Source organism: Podarcis melisellensis (genome assembly GCF_964234715.1).
Source record: "Podarcis melisellensis genome assembly, chromosome: 4".
NCBI lineage: Eukaryota > Metazoa > Chordata > Lepidosauria > Squamata > Lacertidae > Podarcis > Podarcis melisellensis.
The window spans coordinates 65,165,555-65,183,757 of record NC_138531.1 but is presented as its reverse complement, the minus strand read 5'-3'; the positions used below and the strand labels follow the sequence as shown (position 1 = coordinate 65,183,757).

Below are 18,203 nucleotides of genomic sequence, written 5' to 3'. Positions count from 1 at the left end.
AATTCCTATGCCCCACAAATAACCCAGAGATGCATTTTAAATAAAAGGACACATTCTACTCATAATAATAATAATAATAATTTATTATTTGTACCCCGCCCATCTGGCTGGGTTTCCCCAGCCACTCTGGGCGGCTTCCAACAGAAATGAAAAATACACTAAAATGTCACATATTAAAAACTTCCCTGAACAGGGCTGCCTTCAGATGTCTTCTGAATGTCAGGTAGTTGTCCATCGCCTTGACATCCGGTGGGAGGGCATTCCACAGGGCGGGCGCCACCACCGAGAAGGCCCTCTGCCTGGTTCCCTGCAACTTGGCCTCTCGCAGGGAGGGAACCGCCAGAAGGCCCTCGGAGATGGACCTCAGTGTCCGGGCAGAACGATGGGGGAGGAGACGCTCCTTCAGATATACTGGACCGAGGCCATTTAGGGCTTTAAACGTCAGCACCAACACTTTGAATTGTGCTCGGAAACGTACTGGGAGCCAATGTAGGTCTTTCAAGACCGGTGTTATATGGTCTCATGTAAAAACACACTGATTCCCAGACCGTCCACGGGCCGGATTTAGAAGGTGATTGGGCCGGATTTGGCCTCCGGACCTTAGTTTGCCTACCCATGGTTTACATGGTTTAAAGCACTCCAGAGCCTGCAACAAAAATTAACATGACACTGTTACCATACACATGTGCTCAGGTGTGGTCACACTAGCAGAAAGTAACCCTGAAATATACTCTTTCCTGCTTTATGTTTTCTGGGGCTACTGAAATGAGTAACTGAATCCAAGTTTAGCCAGATTTAATTTGGGGTTGAAAGGATGTTATTCTGCAATATCACTGGTCAGAGAGTTCCCTTTTATTTTCTTTCAGGAGCATGGAAACAATTGAAACATGGGGTACATGTCTCAGTATCTAATAAAGAACTGGGGCACATATTATTCTTGTCATGGAGATGCCATGAAGAGCTTACTTCTCATGGTGTCTGATCTCCTTCCCACTTTAACTTTTCAAGCATGTGGGTTGCATCCATTATGTTAGGGTCTCTCTGTGACCCTGAACCACAGTCTCAGAGGTCAGGGAATGACTTTTGGCATCATATCTGTTTCAAGCAATGTGCATCCTGGGCATGTGTTGAAATATGTTCCGATGTAGCACTTTTAAGGTTCAATAATCTTGTTTTAATTATATCTTGGTAAAAGAAACTTTCATATTTTCCTGTTTTTAGTATTTTTGGGGGGGGACACTCTGCTTGTGCAGAATTGACTTCATAGCTGTATTAGTTGGGAGCATTTATTTGGAGTGAAACAAAGCAATAAACGCATATACATACTGCATATTTTTATTATGTGTCCATTTTGAAAATGTGCCTTAATAATCACTTTTACAGAGAGGTAATATCTTATATTGCAGAAATAAAATAAAATAAAATAATACCAAAGGAAGGGCTATTAAATTTCCTCCTTAACAACATTTAAGTAGAGAATGACAGAAGAGAAGGAAAGAGGGTAGAATGGATTTTGTGATACACAGTAAAGAGGTATGGCTAATGGCTGCACTTAAAACAGAACCAAGGGAGAAAAGATCATGGTTTATGTTGTGAAATTGGTGGGCTTGTGACATCTTGAAGTGGATTAAGTGTTGGGTCTGTTTCCTGCCCAGAATAATTCATCAGAGTAAGTCCCATAGACAACAGATGCAAAGAGCAGAAAGCTAGAGACTGTGTTTTCCATAGTAAGCATACAGATAGATAGAACAGAGAAACATTCAGTCAGAAACATTCAGTAATGGTGAAAACTCTGCAGTTGTTATAGTTGTACTCCACAATAGTCATTTTCCTGTTTCTCTAAATTTTTGGTCAGTTACATATCAAAATCCTTGTTTGCGATAAATGTTCAACACTCATACTTGAGTAATGTATATAATTCAGCAAGCATCAGTGTAAAGTATGGAACAGATGAGTCAAATGCCTGTTTCTGCTTAAAATGACTCTGAAAATATAGACTAGACAATTTTTTTTTTATTTCTGAGCATGAAGGTAACATAAATGTATTCACATAGCTGTGCAAAGCCTAAAGAGAATATCTATTTTCTTTCGAATGCCTACTGTGTTTCCAAACAAATAACGAGCTGTTCATACATTACAACAAGCCAGGCTCTAGCTTCTTTCATCTTTGGTACTGGAGCAGAAAAACTGGGGGAAGAGTGGAGCAAGACTATTTCAACAATGTGCACCAGAACCCTGCATGTTTGCAGTAAACCAGTTTGTTCTTAACTAGGGCTTAACATGATGTGCAAATCAAGCCACTGGGTGACTATCAGTGACCAGTTCAGCGTGTGGGAAATTTACCCATTTTTTCAATGTACTAAGATGCTGCGGTACAGATAACCATTGTTGCTATTGTATTGTTTTGTAGTCGCTCTAGCCTAGTTACTTGTTTATTTATAATTACCCCAGTCAGTTGCCACTCCCCCCTCCCCTCTCTCCCCTTTATTTCCTTTTCCCCATTTTTCTTCTTCCTAATTGTTTAAACAAACTCATAAACCAAGAACTTATACATTGACCACTAAATGAAACACATGTTGTAGATATCTTTCCACATTTATTATGCTATTTTTGTAATTTACAATGACATGAGAAAACTTGGTGTACTTGTTTGTATAACTTGTTTGTATTATTCTTGCTCATAACTCCCCCTCAAAAAACCCCAATTAGGAAACAATTCAAACCTCTGCCACCAGCTGGTATGGCTTTAGGAGGCTGTGGAGCCACTGCCCCATGTGCAGCCCTGCTGTGCACAGTGACTGGGAAAGAAAATGACAGGATGAGTGCCATGCTCAGGTCTGGATCAGGCCCAATGTGATGGCAATAGGACCAGCTTTGGATCCAACAGATCCTAGACAGACTGCATCCCTGCTCCTTCTCACCTCTGGAACACCCAGTTTGGGGCCCTTCCACTGCCTGTCACTAGTAGCCATCTTGTTGACAGCACTTTTGCCCATCTGCACATTTGGCAGGCAGAAGCGGGAGCTCCATACCGGAGGGAATGCAGCTTCTCTCACTCTTGTCAGCGGCGCCTAGCAGGAAGCTGGCAGAGCTGGGCAAAAGGACACCTGTGCTCAGTCCAATCCCCACAGCCCAGCACAAGAGGGAGGGAAGGTTGCTGTGTTAATTATTAATTATGAATGAATTTCTATACTGCATCATCAGACTTCAGGAGGCGTTACAGTTAAAGCTGTAGAATATCACACAGTAAAATTAAAAATATTTCCTTCTATTCCTCTGGAGTGAAGGAGCTGTTACTACCTAGCAGTTGGTTTGTTGTGATTTGTAAGTTCGATTGCTTATATCACATTGAATGTTTTATTATTTCTCACCTTGAGACTTCAGCATAGACAAAAAATAAATATCCTCCATACACTGCTGGAGTATGGTTCTTCATTTATGGAAAGAAAGGTTCATTTTTGTTTCGCAGTTAGTTTTATTTATTTATTTAAAGAGGCTCATAGTGATAAGGATAGTGATCTCAAAGGTTTCAAGATACAGTCGTACCTTGGTTGCCAAATGCCTTGGAATGTTTTAGCATCCGAAAGATCAAAAACCAGAAGTAAGTGTTCCAGTTTTCGAATGCTTTTTGGAAGCCGAACGTCTGGCGCGGCTTCTGTGGCTTCCGATTGGCTGCAGGATGCTCCTACAGCCAATCGGAAGCAGTGTCTTGGTTTTCAAATAGTTCCAGAAGTCGAACGGACTCCCGGAATGCATTCTGTTCAAGAACTGAGGTACGACTGTATATATGTATTATTTCTAATAAAACATTTGCCTATCTTTTTTAGGTTTCTTTGCCTGTGAAAGTTAAAACCCTTTTTGTGCACAACTGAAATTCTCTACACTTGTCTATGCACATTTATTACTTTGCTAAAATGTGTCTTGTTAGTTGTATGTGCATATTGTCCCTGTGATTTGACAATATTGTAAAAAGTATTAACTGTATGGTGTAAAAGCAAGATTAAGGGCATATTCACATGCAGCCTGTCCTCACTCTACAGATATTGGAGACTGATAAAAAGAATCTCTCTCACACACACACACACAGAGAGAGAGAGAGAGAGAGAGAGAGAGAGAGAGAGAGAGAGAGAGAGAGAGACTACATGTATTTAAATCCTGGACTGCAAAATCTGAAAAAATGAAAGTATTTTCATTCCTAAAAAGACTACTTTAGCCATGAAACTTTGTAGCTTGGATGAATGACTTCGCCACTTAATATCACCAACTAGGAATTACTAATACATGAAGCCGCCCAACAATGTGGAGAACATGTGGAATGTTAGAGGGTATGTTAGAGCATGCTGCTGATAATGCCAAGGCTGCAGGTCTGATCCCAGTAAGGGGGTATTCCTGCATTGGAGGGATGTTGGACTAGATGATACTCAGGGTCCCTTCCAACTCTATGATTCTATGATAAATCAACAACTTAAAATCTACACTGACAGATTTTTAAAATGAACTGTAAACATCAGTAACACAAAACAGCTAACAAAAATGCATAAAGAGATCAAAATGTAAACATATCAAGAGTAGTTGTAAACGCAATAAAGGAGGAGGCATGAGAGCCATATTATATAATTAGGAGGCCACCACTGAAAAAGCCATCAGCCTAAGACAAATGCATAAATAGTTTGCATATATTTCACAGCTGAAAACACCTTCAAATTGTTGCCCCCAGCCAGATACTCTCAACAGACATAGGTCTAAGGGCAGGAAAGCCAGCCCATAGATCACCTGGCTTGAACAAGGTGAAGCATAACTTCAGCTTCTCAGCTTGAGTACGGGGTAGCTATCTATATTCGGGTATTTTAAGACACAGACCATCTGGTTAAAAAAAAATGAGTTCTCACTCTTTCTTTAAACTGAACCATTTTATAGCCCCAGTTTCTGTTTTTCTGCTGTATGTATGTATGCATTTGTGTATTTGTGGGGGTGGGTATATAATGTGCATTTACTATGCCTATTTCTTTTGCATATTTTTCAGCATTTCCTTATAAACAAAATCTGTAGAGATTAGTGTGCACTGAATGTATTATTATTTGGGGGAGATTAATCTGATACTTTAAAAAATTCATTAGCATGGACTTTGCTTCAGTATTTAAAACGACAGGAAAAGTGTTCTGAATATCTTGCCACCATTCTCGTTCATCATTCTACCATTCAATTAAACCACACTGTCAAAATCCTTTGTTGTGATAAAAAAAGAAATTAAATTAAATATATATATATTATATGAGTTGAAAATAAAATAGCTCTTATATTTTAAAAAAATTACATGATTCTGAATGGCACTTGATAGTTCTATCATTCTTGCTTTTAAAATAATTAAGGGTACAATCCACTAGAGTTAAGCAACTTCAAGTGTCTCTGATGCCCACTTCCTCCGATTCAAATCAATTTGATTTCCAAGCGTTGACTTTGGCTGGATTGTGTTTGTACAGCACAATCCTATGCAACTTTATTCAGAAGTACAGTTGAGGGGCTTACTCCTTAGTACTGCATTCAGGATTACAGCTGCGCAGCCCAGGACCTCCATATATAGTGCCCAGGCTTGAACCCCGGGCAGGTTACTTTAGTGCTGCTAATGCAGCAGTTTGACTTCACCTCCAGAGGAGTACCCCATTGTCTCTCAAGACAAATGGATGCCAACAACAGCCTAAAAGTATAAAATAAAAGCCTGGTTTATTTTATAAACAGATGGTTTATATTGCATATATTAAAGGACAAGTATCTGCACATGGCGCTCTTATCTAGTTGTTCACTTTCTCTGAATCCCACAATAGAAATCACATAAGCCCAGGTGATAAGAGGTTGTATTGTTAGCAGTTGCACTGACCAATTTATGAGAAGCAGTATTTTCATCCTTTGCTCTTTTAAGAAAATGAATAATTTAGATAGGCACATTACATTTTTGGATACTGGATGTGCCACCACAGGGTGTGCTATTCTATAAGGCCCTCAGGGGTAATTATTCAGGCAGTTTTATTACAGTCATCCTGCCCATTGTTAAAAATGTTCATTTGCACTGGCATTCATTCTGTAGATTGCAGCTGTATCCCTGCTTTTTCAGGGTCCTCAAATGCACAATGAAAGTATTAGTTCAATTCAAACTGCCCACTGATTGCATGCTGATCGACAGAGGAGACTGTGGGTACAAACCTATCCCCTCCTCCAATGTGTGATGGAGGTTTATATTTACTTCAGGGGCTAAATATTCTGCTCTGATCCTGATTTTCCCCCTCCCTCTTTAAGTCTATACATGGTCTTTGTGTAAACAGGGAATTTATCTCCCTTTATTCTAATCATAATGGAGTACAGATATATCTTTCTCCAGGTTAGAGTGAAGGTCAATGAACAGGAGCAGGTTTACACCACTTCAACCATTTGCCTGATGGTAGCCTGTTTACTTTCTTGTCTCATTTGTTCTAAAATATCATAATGGTTCACAATAATAATATGTTTATAGACAGCTGATCTTCCATGTAAGTCCACAGCTCCCATTGAGCTCAGTTGGGCAATCTGTTGTTATCTATGGGAGCAATGCCTGCCACCCAGCCTTTCTAGATAACAGCCTTTGTTCTGTAACTATGGAATGTAAACAGAATGTTTCCCTATGAACTCTTTAGGGAGCTCTGTAATATATTTGGCTCTTTGTGTGCTTTGCATGCTGCAAAGGCAGCCATTTTGCTGACATAATAAGATATCTTGTGTTTCTAAATTAAAAGACAGTAGAATGTTCACTTGAAGATGTTCTCACAACTATTTCACTGACAAAACCCAATGTTACTGAAACAGATATGCCTCATCACCAAGAGTAGAAAATGGGGGGGGGGGATGCCCTTTTGCTGTGCCACAAGGCTGCTGCAGGATACAGCAATGCCTGTGCCAGCCCAGCCCAGCTCTGCCCTCTCTCTCACACACACACACCCCAAAAATCCCTGATTTGGGGCCTGTCTGCTGGCTACTGCTATTTGGGCTGGTACATAGGGCACTCGCTAGAAGAGCTTCCTTGCCAACAGTGGAGCTCCCCTGGTGGCAGAGGACAAGCTGAGTGGAGGGATACTTCTGCCCTATCCAGCACTGCAGATAGGTGGTTTGAACTGGTCTGTCCTTTCATATTCACAATGTCTTAAATTATTTTTGTCCATTTCATTGCATGAATGTCCACTAGTTCCAACTGGGTGCCCATTTGTTCATCCATGAATTTCTGCCCAAAGAAAGTTTAACAGACAGAAATTGCTGAAAGTATTATAAAGCCATTTTGTTAGTCTTCAGGAGAGTTGCATCATGACTATTGTGTGCAGTTCTGATTATGCTATCTATCTGATTATGCTATGTTGGCAGGAGAAAGGATGAAAAATAATAACAGGCAAGATGTAGACAAGGTTCTTCTCAAGTACCTGTGTTTCTTTATTCCTTCTATCATTTTATCTGGTATTTGTTACAAATGGAACCAATACAGGCATTTGCACAAAATGTGTTTGTTGTTTTATTATATTCTTTCCTGTCTTGCATGCAAGATGATTCATTACAGTATTTCTGCATATATTATTCACGCCTTTGTATTATTAGCATTATCTAAATAACATCTGATGGAATACCCTGATTAGCATGCAAATTGGGTTATTTCTTCTAGGTAGTTTTAGAGTGATGGCTTACTCCTGAACACAAACAGTAAAAGGCTTGTCAAGTAAATACAGAAAGTAAATTAGTACTAGAATGACTTGGATGTTCTTGTCACAAACATCAAATGTTAATTATATATTCTAGTCTGAGGGAAAAGGGTCGTATACATAGCTTAGTAACACCCCCTCTCCTCAGCACTGTTTTGAGTGCACAGGGTTGTATCCACCAAGAATAGCATGGGCTATAAATAATAGATTATGATTTCAGCCATTTAAATAAAAAACCAAAAATATTATAATGCCTTTGGTAAATCCAGCAACATGACCAAGAAACTACTCAGAAATAATAGAACAATGAGATACATTTTTGCTACAGAGGAGGACTGGGAAATGAGCAACATATTTTACTAATGCAAATAATCTTTTCCTAACAGCTGGAACTATAACAAACCCTTAATATACCTATAATCCTAACACATTCCTTTGCTGTCTTTGCAGGCAGACCAGTAATGATTGTGGTTGAATACATGGAGAATGGATCCCTTGACTCCTTTCTACGGGTGAGGTGTTATTTCCACAAGAAATATGAATAAAAACCATTCTAAGTAAAGATTTTCAATCATTTATCACAAATTAATTTTTGCATAATGTTATTCATGGATTTTTAGTTGGAGAAGTATTTTCCCCAGGGTGCATTTCTTAGGTACAGTGATACATTAGAGCATAGCCAGAAAAGGAGAAGATTTAGACTTAAGAATATAATTGATTTCTTCTACAAGTTCAGTCCCCATATTTAGCAAAATGTATTTCAAATGGTGTTATTATGAACAAAAAGATAAATTGAAATGCAAATGCCTTGCCATATGGCAGCTGTTCATTTTGCTCAGTCATTTAAAAATATTTCATAGTTGGGTTTTGTTTTTTGCTTACGGAAGTATAGCACAGGTTTAGTAGCTGATTTATAATTATTTATGGCTAATTGCATTTAACAAATTGAATTAGGAACTACTGAAGTGGCTTGACTTTAATGGTATTCCACTTAAGTTCAGTTGCTGGATCTAAATAAATGTCAAAAGCGTGGATAGGGAATGGCACAGAGCAGCCCCAAGACATTTTGCTGTCTGAGGCGAAGGACAAGTTGGTGCTGCTCTCCCACTTCACATGCAGAAGCTGCCTGAACTGGCAGCTGAATCTTACTTCAACACTGGCAACAGGATGATGTCTTCCCCCACAGTTCAGGTAGCAGGTTAGTTTAAGAAGACCAGGACATACCTTGGGACATATAAAGCTCCAACAGAGGGTAACTGCTGTGGGGCTCAGGAGAAACATTATAAGGCTAGATGGCACTGTGTGCTCACTGAGCAGGTATGCAGGTACTTCTGGATTCTTTGCTGTTGCTTGAGACTCAAGTGGCTTCAGTGGCACAGAGTGCCTTCCATCAGCTTCAGCTGGTGCCCCAGCTGGACAGGTACAGCCTAACTACTGTTGTCTATACTCTGGTAACCTCTAGGTTACATTACTGTAACATGTTATAAGCAGGGCTGCCTGTGAAGACAATCCTGAAATTTATGCTGATGCAGCATTCGGCAGCCATATTGCTCACCAGGGTAAGACGGTTCTGCCCTGGTCCTGTCACTGATCCTGGCCTGACTGCACTGGTAGCCAAATAGTTTCTAAGTCCAATTCAAAGTGCTGTTTTTGAGCTATAAAGCCTTTAAAACGGCTCAGGATGGCAATACCTCAAGGACTACCTCTCTCCATATGAACCTACACAGAGCCTGAGCTCATCATCTGAGACCCTTCTGCACATGCCTCCTCCACAAGAGGTCCAGAGGGTGGCAACACAACAACAGGCATTTCTGCAGTGGCTCCCCCTTTGTGAATGCTCTCCCCAGGGAGGTTCAGCTGGAACCTTCATTATACACCTTTAAATGCCAGGAGAAAACATTACTTTTCAACCTGGCCTTTGGCTGACTAACATCTGATACTCTTTTTTAAAAAGTGTTGTGGGAAGGTGGATTATTGGTTTGGTTTTGCTCTTATCTTTCTTAGGTATTTTGTGTTTTTTATAATGTATTTTTATAAAGTACTCATCATTACGCATTTGTAAATATCCACAAGATAACATTAGCCTTGCTGTATAATCGGTAAGGTAAAGGTAAAGGGACCCCTGACCATTAGGTCCAGTTGTGACCGACTCTGGGGTTGCGGTGCTCATCTTGCTTTATTGGCTGAGGGAGCCAGCATACGGCTTCCGGGTCACGTGGCCAGCAGGACTAAGCCGCTTCTGGTGAACCAGAGCAGCACACGGAAACGTCGTTTACCTTCCCGCCAGAGTGGTACCTATTTATCTACTTGCACTTTGACGTGCTTTTGAACTGCTAGGTGGGCAGGAGCTAGGACTTAGCAACAGGAGATCACCACGTCGCGGGGATTCGAATCGCCCACCTTCTGATAGGCAAGTCCTAGGCTCTGTGGTTTAACCCACAGCACCACCCACAGCCCTGTATAATCAGTAGAACTTAACTAATTTTTGAAGAAAAAAAACATATCGAAGACATGTACAATAATTCATAATGTGCATTTAATACAGATTAGTTGGCATGAAATACCATTTGAAAATATTGGTGGGGAAAAATGAGTAAGCAGCAAAGCAAGGTGACTATAGTGAAGCAGAAAGGGCACAGAGGCAGCTTGACAAGAAAGAAAGAAAGAAAGAAAGAAAGAAAGAAAGAAAGAAAGAAAGAAAGAAAGAAAGAAAGAAAGAAAGATGAGTGCCTAAAATCATTTATGAAGCCTCACTGTGAAGCACTGAAGAAGAACTGGGGCTTGTGAGACAAAAACCAGAGTTATATAACAAAAAGAGGAAAAGACAAAATAATTCCTAGTGTTTAATATATTGGATTATATAGGTGGTTGGAAGGGCAGAGAGATAATGGCAAAATATGAGGCTGGATCGGAATTAATAGTACTGTTCATTTTGTAAACAGACTCGTAGATAAACTTTTTGCAAATCATGTTGCTACTTTATCTTTACTAATACCAAATGTTTCTACCTTCTGTTCATCCCTTTTTTACAACAGAAGGTTGAAGAGTTTGTATTTCATTTCACTCTAAATAGGTATATTCAGCACATAGCAAGATTTCTTTACTACATTGCCTTCCTTATGTCTGCTTCTAAAATATGACATTTCTGTTTGTATTAGGAAAAGGGTAGAGTCATGAGAGAGCAGTGGTACAATAATAAGCATTAACCTCTCATTCACATTAATTGTTTCCCTTAGTTATATGCTTTGCTTTTCTCAGTTGTGGTTTATCAGTTCAATGTCTATTGAGGTTATATGCATTCTGAAAGGAATGTAGATATTTAATCTCAGTAACATTAATACTCAGCACATCAAAAGACTGAAAGCTCTAGATTTTAAAAGAAATCTGTTTAATTCTTTTTAAAAATGTGATTTCCTTCTAGTTACTTCAAGAGTAAACTTTGAAATACCTTTGTGAGAGTACAAAAAGTACTGTATAAGTGTGTCTCTAAACCATCATAAAAGGTTAAATTTACAAGGGGTTTTTATCTAGTGATCTCAAAGGACTTCACAAAGCCCATATTTCTTCATATGTAATAATGCCTTTTTTGTAGCTTTGAGCACTTTTATAGAAATATATATAAAAGCTAGAGCTAAAAGATAAAAATCCAGAATGTGAAGAATACTCTTCAACATTTCAAGCTTCTATGCCATAATTTCTACAAATACATCATTATTGTTCACCAGAATGTTGTGAGCATGACAGCATTAGCTGATTTTCGGAGGGGAATATATAATGGGATTAGATGTGGCAATTGTTTCACATATTCCCATGTAAATCCAAATTATATCAGATCTGATTTATGTTTTTTTCAGCAGCTCATATTTGGGGCTTTAAAGTTCCAGGGATGTTCACATCCTTATTATATTTAGAAGTAAAGGAATAATGCTACAATACGTTGATCCTAAGATTTGTTGTACCATGTGCAAGAGCCTGGGCAGCGGAAGTATCAAGGGAGAAAATACTGGGTTGGATGGGAGAGAGATGAAGAGACAAAGTACATACAGAAGGGAAGTTGTGCCTCTCATATTGTCCCATATGTCTAGAGCGAAGTTTATTTAACTTTATTAACTCCCTGCTACTGAGCATGTTGACTTATAAGTAACAATGATTACAATAACATTTAAATCCAAGTAAATTTAGGGCTGTGGACTCACATTATATATATATATATTCCTCTATCTGATTTCACACAACCTCCTCCCCACTGCAGCCCCATAAATCACAATATTCAGTAGGTCATCACGGCCATCTTGAATAAATTTCAGCTGCATAGGGGGAAGCAGAAGCATGAGGGGAAAACAGCGGTCCACTGCACGGCCTACCTTCTCCTCACACAATGTTGAACACAACACCATTATTAAGACATGTTTATTTCTCAGTCCTTTGGCATTGGAAACCTTTGGAGACCCTGCCTTGCTCTGAAGGATTAAGGCAGTCCGCATGAGAGACCCAGCATTATCTCCCAGCAGATGGAATAGCCAAGAGGGATCAGGAGGAACTATTTGGGGTCTACTGCCTCTAGCATTGGCTACCTGCGGCAGGTGTCTCATTCCCCCCTAATAGTAGGGCTGGCTCTGAGAATGTACACTGTGGGTTAAGAGAAAATGCTTTGGCCACTTTTTTGATAGACTGCTTTGAACCTTCTTCCTGAATCCTGGCAGTCGTTGGAAGAAGCCATCTTGTCTGACTTGCTTGAGGCAGAATGTACCAAGTAGTTTATCAGCAAATGGAGTGTGTGTGTGTAGTGAATCATTTAATTCATTCTGCCTGACAGACTGCATGGCTTGGATCAGCACTCTGTATGGACATGTGTGGGGAGCTGAGCAGTAGGCTATCAAGGTTATTTCATTGCCTATTTGTAATGTTTTCTCTGTGTTTATAACAAAAAAAATAAAAACAAAATTAAAACAAAAAAAATGGTATCTGAAGAAGTGTCCATGCACACGAAAGCTCATACCAAGAACTAACTTAGTTGGTCTTTAAGGTGCTACTGGAAGGAATTTTTTTTGTTTTGACTATGGCAGACCAACACGGCTACCTATCTGTAACTGGATCTGTGTTTATAACAAGACATACCAACATCTAGGCCTATGGAATGACATATATATGATGTTATCAGTTGCCACATCATGACACAAATGATTTTTACTAGCATTATGGACAGATGTGTTTACAAAGTGTTTAGGTATAAAGGTGGTTATAAATAATGGGTTGTTTCACACATGTGTGTACATCATATGATTAGTCATTGAGAAATGGCAGCTAAATGTGTGGACTAGCCTCAAGAAAAGTGTTGTGTTCGAAGTGTTGTTTGGTGATATGAAAACTTTATCTAAAGTGTTAAATTTATGATAGTTCCTACATGCAGTTTGTCATTTGATGTTGCTTGTGTGAACCAGCCTTATATTTCACTGAAGCATCAATATTCCATAGTCCAACTCACTATGGCCAAGAAAGCCATTTGCACAGAGTTGCCTAACTGGATTGTATGTTCCAAATATTTTTGGTGTATCTTAGTATGTCCTAACCCAAAGGAAGAGTATTCTTTTTAAACAGCATTACACAAATAAAAGGAGGGGGAATCATAGGGACAAAGGATGGTCTACATCGCATATTGTATCCTGGGACAAAATAAAAGTTAACTCAGATCACACTGGAAGATGGTATAGGTTGCTGTTGTAAGTGGTGTTAGTTCTTGCACAAAACCAAATTGCCCTAGACAGCATAAAAAGTATCTGGGGTAGCTATGCCTTGCAATGGGCAAACACAGAGGGTATGTTTTCCAGAGCAGCAATATTTCAAGCACTCATACCAAGGCATAAGGTTCGAGTTGTTGTTGGCACCCATCTGTCTCAGGAGGCAATGGAAGTTACAGCGCCTGCTGTGGCTGTAGAAACCAATATGGGAGATATATGTTTTATTGCAGATGAGGCAGATGAAGACTTCTGGTTGTGCTGCTACAGCTGCCCTATGGCGTTTTCCATTTCTGTACAATGGCAAGTGTGTGGCAGCCAATAAAAGGATTACTAAATGTTTTAATATAACTGTCTTACAATCACATCCTTTGCTTAATGCCTTAGTCACTACAGTACTAGATCTTGCAGCTAGGTAGTTACAGAAAAGATAGATATCGAAAATGGAAACATGGGGACAAAATGGAGGTGACCTGGCAACACAGCTTAGCTTTTTTGCATTCTTCTAGATTATGATATTATCTGATTTTAGTATTTAAAACAAAAGATATGTACTGCATATATCATTATTATTATTTATTAGATTTATAAACTGCCATCCATCAAAAGATCTCAGATCAGTCCACAAGGTAAAAACTCAAGATAAAAGCACTAATAAATAGCCAAAACAGAAGCAACAAAACAGTAACCCCCTCTGTACTATACTACTACTATATCATACAAAAAATCTGAAGTCTCAATATTTCTAATTATTTTTGTGCAAATTAATAAAAAAGCAAACGTTCTGTCACTTTATGAATTGTATTACTAATGTTTAACTACTATTTCTGTACAGCGTGTTCTGGTTTTTAAAGGGACACTACGACTGTTTTATATCAAGGTATAAATCCAGAGAACCTATATTGCATTTGGGTAAAATAACAGATTGTTGCAGAAAGTACTCCTTTTATTGTTGACATGTACTTCAGACGTTAGTAGGGTAAAGCACCATAATAAGTTTTGTTTCATTTCTGTAGTACATTAACAAAAGACAATAAAGCAGAGTAAAAGACCAAAACGTATTACCAAACTTAAATTCCTAAAGGCAAGTCCAAAATAGGCCAAGGGAGGGAAGTGAAAAATATTTTCTGTGGGAAAGAAATGTCAGGATATATTGCTCTTTGAAGAAGCAGCCATTATATAATTCCCAGTACAGCCTTGCCATTAACCTTATCCTTTCTGTCAGTTAGAGGTTAGATGCTGCAGCAGAAGCTCATGTTAAATAATGTTGGGAAAGGAGACGAGAGTTCCATAAAATGAAGTCATAAAGTGTGTGCTATAAATCCATCTAACATATCCTCTCCAGTCAGAGTTCATTTTGGGTGGAGGAGACCCACATGACACTGCAAAGTTTAATAGCTCCCATCTTTATTTGTCTGCTGTAAAAGATGCTAAAAATGAGCTTGTTCTCATTCTTGCTCGCTCTCTCACTCTCATGCAGCATGCACACATGCCATCTTTAGCAGACTTTGCAACAAAGTTGTAAAATGAAACCAGGGGCATAGCAAGGGGGTGTGGTAGGTGTGGGCTGCCTCGGGTGTCCCACTGAGGGGGTGACAAAATGGTGGGCGGCACTCACCGTGGGGCCTGCAGCGCACCCAAGCCACACGTTTCTCCTGGGAGTGACATGGTGGCATGAGCGCCCGCAGGCTCCACTGTGCCCCAAACAATCCACCCGTTGCCTCCCCCTCAGCTGTAGGGCAGCTGAGTGGAAGGAGGCAGGCAGACTCCTCGGTGCCCCCGTGGACAACTGGCCCCGCCCCAGGCACCCAATCGGCTTCTTCCACTGCGGAACGAAACCTCCCCATTTTATTTACTTGTTTTACTTATTTTGCATACATCTGTTCCTGTTACATGAGGGACCTGAATAGTGATTTGACAAATACTTCCTCTCCAAATTCGTATTCTGGTAGATCACTATCCCTCTGAGATAATATTTTCTTAACAGTTATCTTAAACATTTTTTACTTGTTGCTTCAGGATTATTCTCTATCTCCTGTATTTGATAAGCTTTGCCAGTTTGTGATGTTTCACATTACAGTGTCTCTTACACTACTAGAGATAACTGTGTTTTCAGCTAACAATTATAAACAACAGAGTTGTTACAAAGGACATGTCTCTTATATTATTATTTATTAAATGTGTAGAATCTGTAGATCTCAGGGCATACCACAGCTCAAACTCTCTTGCCCAGGTGAATAATCTGCCTGCCGAATTCTGCACCAGCTGGCTTCTCATTGATTAAAGGCGTATTGCCACAATTATACTAAATGGCAGCTTACCCAGTCACAGGGTGGGCAACTGTTGTGGCCCACTGTGGGCTCCCCCCCCCCGAGGAGCAATGCCGGGGGTGGGCGCTAGGTGGCCAGTCGTGGGGAATTCCTAGGCCGGCAACTGAAGATTGATGGGCTTTCTCACCATTGGCTTATTTTTGAATCCTGGCCAATCCGGCTAGACCAGGTGGGAGGGGCTTGGTCCCAATATAGGCAGCCAAACCCTGGGACTGCTGTTGGCCAAACAATAGTCAATAAATCAGGACCTAAAGGAAGAAATAGGTAAAAGTGGCTGGGAAAGTCCTATTTAATTCAATTCACATATAGGAGTAAACCATATGTGGCATATATATCCAATTATACTAAGTCAGAACATTAAAACATTATTACAGTGGTAATAATTCGTTCTGAAGGTCCATTATTAACCTGAAACCGTTCTTAACCTGAGGTACCACTTTAGCTAATGGGGCCTCCCGCTGCCACTGTATCACTGCCGCCGCACAATTTCTATTCTCATTCTGAGGTAAAGTTCTTAACCCAAGGTACTACTTCCGGCTTAGCGGACTCTGTAACCCAAAGTGTTTGTAACCTGAGGTGTTTATAACCCGAGGTACCTCTGTACTTACCAACATGCAGTAAACTTATCCTGCTTCCACCTGTGGTGGACTTGCTCCCACATTAAGCAGTTTCGAGTGAAGCAGGTACCATAGCATGACATTTGATGGAACTGCATTCACATGTAGCTTAGCTCTGTATGTTTGTAGGGAAAACTAAAGACTTCGTTAACATTCTTATTTAAAGCATTCACGTTAACAATAGTCATCCATTAGCAATCACTAGGAGGAGACCTGCTGTTACACTGGTTTCAACTGCTATGTTTAGTGCTTTAATGGGGAGATTAACTAAGACAGGGCACAAAGAAAGTACACACAATTTTTGTGACATTGCTTTTATTTCATACTAGCAACTTTCTACTTGGCATTGCTCAGGAATTCTAAGAAACCAGAAGATCAATTGTTATAGTCATTGCAGTTTTTAAAGGTTCAGTATCATGATTCAGAAAGTTTTCCAATTGTATCCAAATATAAGACGAAAGCCTACTTCCTCGTGCTAGGAACCATAATGCAAAATTTAGTTAAAATAAGTGCGGATAGTATGCTCTCTCTCATGCGTGATTTAAAACCCCAAATGCAGGCACTATCACATGGCATAAGTTAAATGTCATAACACAAGCCAGGGTCAGCATGCTAGTTGTTTGCCAATACTCTTGTTTTTCAGTCCCAGGTAGAGGACTAAACTAGAAGGCAGGAGGGGAGCAACAATACACAGCTGGTTGGCTTTATTGGTCACAAGCTGTGCAGGTAAGCCTAGTTTAGATGTTCTTTAACTCTATAGAGTAGGTCTGGATGTTCTGGGAAAAGTAAATTCTCTACCGCAGTTGCTATTGTACTGAGCAAAGTATTGATTGGTCTTTTCTTTAATGGTGCCAGTCCAGGCTGGAGGCCTGATTGAATCAGCAGAGTCTGGAAATCAAACTGTTACGGAAAAAGTATTTGTTTGAAAAACATGTACAAAAACTTGGTCCAGCAGCCTTTCAGCCTTTGGAAATTTGCTACACAGCTATTTCAGGATGTGCAGTGGGTAAGGGTGTTCTACCATCATCCTTTTTTAAAAAGCTCCAGTCAAACACTTTGTTGTAGATACTGAGACTCAATATACATTTGTGCAGGTCAATGACACTTTTTGTTGTTTTGTCCTAACTTTAACATGTTCTGTGTAGTGATCAGTTTGAACACTGTGCAAGTTTATAGCTTAGAGAGTAATATATGAGCTCTCTCCTGGTCTTCCTGAAGCAGAGACAGCCCTGTTGACATGTAGACAACATTCCTTTCTGCACATGAGCAGGGATGCAGCTTCTTCTATCTCTGTTTTGTGTGGATTCCTTCTAATATTATCCTGTGGTGTGGGCACAATGGCAGCAGTGGTTCTTCCCACAGCTCTGGAGCAACATTACAACTCCAGGAGTCACGGCACATGAGAAAAGCCTACACTAGGGCTCGTGCATCACTCGTCTGGCAAGTGGTCAAGGGATGAGCCATAGCATGGGTTACTCCCACTGTTTGCTTATTTATATTTACAATATTTTCACCCCATCCTTCAAGTTGACAAAAAGGCTTCCAGAAGAGGAATCAGACAATACCTGCCTTCAGCTCACGGTCTAAATGGCATGATACAAAAGGAAAAGGGGCTGAGAATGTGACAGGCACTATTTACTGGGGCCCATCCACACATTTGCTTTTCCCTCAACTTTCCCCCAGATAAACCTGCTGTTTACCACTGAATTGGAACAAACACCAATCAGTTTTTCTGCAGATTTACGTTTCATCTAACTCAGCGATCAACAGTGGATTTTCTCGGGGAAGGTGTTGGGACAAATGAAAAAC

At 39.9% G+C, this 18,203-nt stretch overlaps 1 protein-coding gene across 3 annotated transcripts in view; it reads left to right on the top strand.

The window, feature by feature from the left end:
* EPHA6 (EPH receptor A6) overlaps positions 1-18,203 on the top strand; it is a 333,490-nt gene that overhangs the window by 269,767 nt on the left and 45,520 nt on the right. For all 3 annotated transcript variants that reach the window (XM_081908393.1, XM_081908394.1, XM_081908395.1), the window contains one exon: positions 8,163-8,224. In XM_081908393.1, coding sequence (XP_081764519.1) covers positions 8,163-8,224 — 62 coding nt within the window. The remainder of the gene's footprint in view (positions 1-8,162; positions 8,225-18,203) is intronic.